Source organism: Rhagoletis pomonella, unplaced genomic scaffold (assembly GCF_013731165.1).
Source record: "Rhagoletis pomonella isolate Grant_MI unplaced genomic scaffold, Rhpom_1.0 Rhpom_scaffold_00001, whole genome shotgun sequence".
Taxonomy (NCBI): domain Eukaryota; kingdom Metazoa; phylum Arthropoda; class Insecta; order Diptera; family Tephritidae; genus Rhagoletis; species Rhagoletis pomonella.
In genome coordinates, this window is record NW_023458555.1 from 108,952,252 (window position 1) to 108,955,403 (window position 3,152).

At 46.4% G+C, this 3,152-nt stretch overlaps 1 protein-coding gene across 1 annotated transcript in view; it reads left to right on the plus strand.

The window, feature by feature from the left end:
* The first annotated feature begins 1,130 nt into the window (after positions 1-1,130).
* LOC118735196 (peroxidase) overlaps positions 1,131-3,152 on the plus strand; it is a 583,871-nt gene continuing 581,849 nt past the window's right edge. Inside the window, exon 1 of the mRNA XM_036464843.1 lies at positions 1,131-1,225. Within this exon, the coding sequence (XP_036320736.1) occupies positions 1,131-1,225 (95 nt within the window). The remainder of the gene's footprint in view (positions 1,226-3,152) is intronic.

The window sequence follows — 3,152 nt, forward strand, 5'->3', positions numbered from 1 at the left end:
GGAGTTTCCTCCGCGCGCCTGTAGATACTCGGCGAGAGACTAATATGACCACTCGAAATTATAAACCGAATGTTTATGCTTTAAATTTACAATTTTGCTTTATTAAAACAAGCTATAAAAGGTTATTCGAATTTTAGAAAGCTTTTGCGACTGCACGTAAAAGTGATTGGAAAATTCTGTATCTAATTTTTTGTTTCTCTTTTTGACATTTGCTGCTTGCACTGTATTAACGACTTTGGCGTTGCCAACTATGCATTTCAATATGAAAATTTCTTTAGGTTTAGGGTTAACAATTCTTATCAATTCAATATGAGAAAATATAGAGGGTATTAATTTGAATAGCGCAAAACATGTAAATTCAAATTTAACAATTCAAGGCATAAGAATATAAAAAGTTTAACATTTTTGAATAACTCAAGTTTAGCCTTAACAATTTTGAAATGATTTAACTTTTAGAATTAACAATTCAATGAAGGAAAATATGTTTACAAAGTTTGAGTAATTAAATTGTTGAAGAAAATTCGCATTAATTCAGGTAATAAACATATACGTTGCAAGGTGTTAAACGACAGACGTTTCTCGTTTAACTATTCTCCAGCACCTAGGCGCGCTGAGCGACTATGCTGTTCTCTAGCTCCCGCAGTTTACGTATTGCATCCCGCAGCAATTTCCTGGACAGCTTTTCATTCGCCTTGGTGATGCGGATTCCCTGGGTGGTGGTATTGATTTTCTCCGCACTTTGCGCCATATGCTGGTGCTTGTGCTTGTTAGAGCTGAGTTCAGTACGGCGTAGACGGTGGGGACGATGTGCGGAAGGCCTTTTGCGCGATGCTGGAGCGTGGTGTTGTAGAGAGTTTTTGATGAGTGCCGTCTTCCGGTGAAGTAGGGTATGGTGACGCTGACCACATAGCCTGCAGATTCCAGCGGAGGGACAGTCCTTGCTGTGATGCGATAAGGCGAGGCAGTTGGTGCAAAATTTGTGTGCACGTGCGACCAGATAACGTTGGGTCGGCTGCATTGCGCGAAACACTTGGCATACCCGCAACCCGTGGTGTCGTGCGCACAGACGGCATCGATTGAAATCGGTGGTTTCCTCTTCTGGCTGCTCCGCTGGAGTTGTGTCAGTCGTAATGCCTACTTCGGACCGCTGCGGTTGCTTAGGCGGTAGCGATGTTCGAGGTGTTGGCTTCGGAGTGGCACTGCTGCTGCAAGTATCCATCTGTAAGTAAGCCGTGGAAGTTAGACTATCAGTGGGGAGTCTACCAGACATTTGAAGAAACGTGGGATCAGAATTTTTCATTCATATACAGGTTTTTAAATACATATGAGCTAAGAGAGTCTGTTGTCATGAAAGTGCTTAAAGGCTTTCATTATGGCGCATTTGGAGAAGTCAGAGGGGCGTCACCCATTGGCAACGGGCATATTTTAACTATGGGGCGAGTAAGGGTGCCAGATTTTGTGCGCACATCGACAACTCGAATATGTCCGTCTCTACCGGGGTGTGACCTTTCGATACGGCCTAAACGCCATTCAATGGGAGGTATAGTATTGTCAACAATAAGAACGCAGTCGCCGACTTTCGGCTCTGCCTGGGTATTTTTCATCTATATCTCTTCTGTAAATCCTTGATATAATCCTCTTTCCACCTTCGACTAAACTCGTGACCTTCACCTTCATTTTTTCTCACCTATTAAAGAGGGACAGATGGCTGTGGTCGACTTCAGGGAGTGCTAAGAGGGGGGCGCCTCGTAAAAAGTGGCCAGGCGTAAGCGCTGTGAGGTCTGTGGGGTCTTGGGATAGAGCAGAGATTGGCCGGGAGTTTAATACGGCCTCTATTCTGACTAACAGGGTGATGAACTCTTCAAATGTGAATTTGCTGGGTCCAGCAGTCCCTTTGAGATGTATTTTGAAACTTTTGACTGCGGACTCCCACAAACCGCCCATGTGCGGGGCTCCTGGCGGAATAAATTCCCAGTTGATGCCTTGAGGTGAGTATTTCTGGATGACATCTTGAGATACCTCCTTCAGAAATTCGATTAACTCCTTTTCGGTTGCTCGTTTGGCCCCTACAAAGGTTTTGCCATTGTCGCTCATCATCTTAGCAGGATAATCCCGTCGTCCGACGAAGCGAGCAAACGCAGCGAGAAATCCGGCAGTGGTCAGATCGGAACACAGCTCGAGGTGGACTGCTTTTGTAGTGAAGCATACAAAAACAGCCACATAGCCCTTCACCAACGTGTGCGATCTTAGCATTGAGGCCTTTATCTGGAAAGGTCCAGCAAAATCTGGGCCCGTAATAGTAAAGGGCGGAGCATACGTGCATCGTTCCGAGGGGAGGGCCGCCATTATCTGCGATCGCGTTTGCTGCTTGTGGACCGTGCAACTTTTACATTGGCATTTTTTTATGAGGGGCTTAAGCCGAGGGATATAAAATTCTTGCCTTATGACTTGCTGCATGAGACGAGTTTCTGCATGGAGGAGCAGTTCGTGCCGAAAGCGTGTGAATAGGATGGCGAACCGGGATTTTTCGGGAATTATGATGGGATGTCTTTCATTATAGCTCAAAGTGGCGTGAGCTAATCGACCATTCACGCGGAGCAACTCGGTTTTATCTAAGGACGGGTTGAGGGGAAGCAGAGGACTCCGTTTATCTATGGGTTTGGACTTTGCTAAACAGGCCTTTTCCCGAGGAAAGTAGCGAGATTGGGTCAAAGCTAGGAGCCTGTATTTGCTATTACGGAGGTCATCATGAGAGAGAGATGGAATTATTTGACTGTCTGACTCGGTCTCGACGACGCTGTATAAATTTGAAAGCATACGCCATAACTCTAAGTGCACGGGGAAACGAGGAGAAGCGATCAAGGATATCGTGATCTTCCTCAGTGGCATGTAATGCCTCGACTCGCCGCAATTCTGGAGGGGAGATATTTCGGGTGGCCGGTTTGGCCAGGCTTCGGGTGGGCTTAATAGCCATTACGGTCCATGCCACCAAAGCGAAGAGGCCGCTAAGTCCAGGGGTCTGCATCCTCTGGTGCCCAGATCTGCGGGGTTGTCTCTGCTGCCCACATGCCGCCAGGTGGCGTTTCCGACGAGATCTAAAATTTGTGCCGTGCGATTGGAAACGAAGGTCTTCCATGAATGAGGGGGTTTTT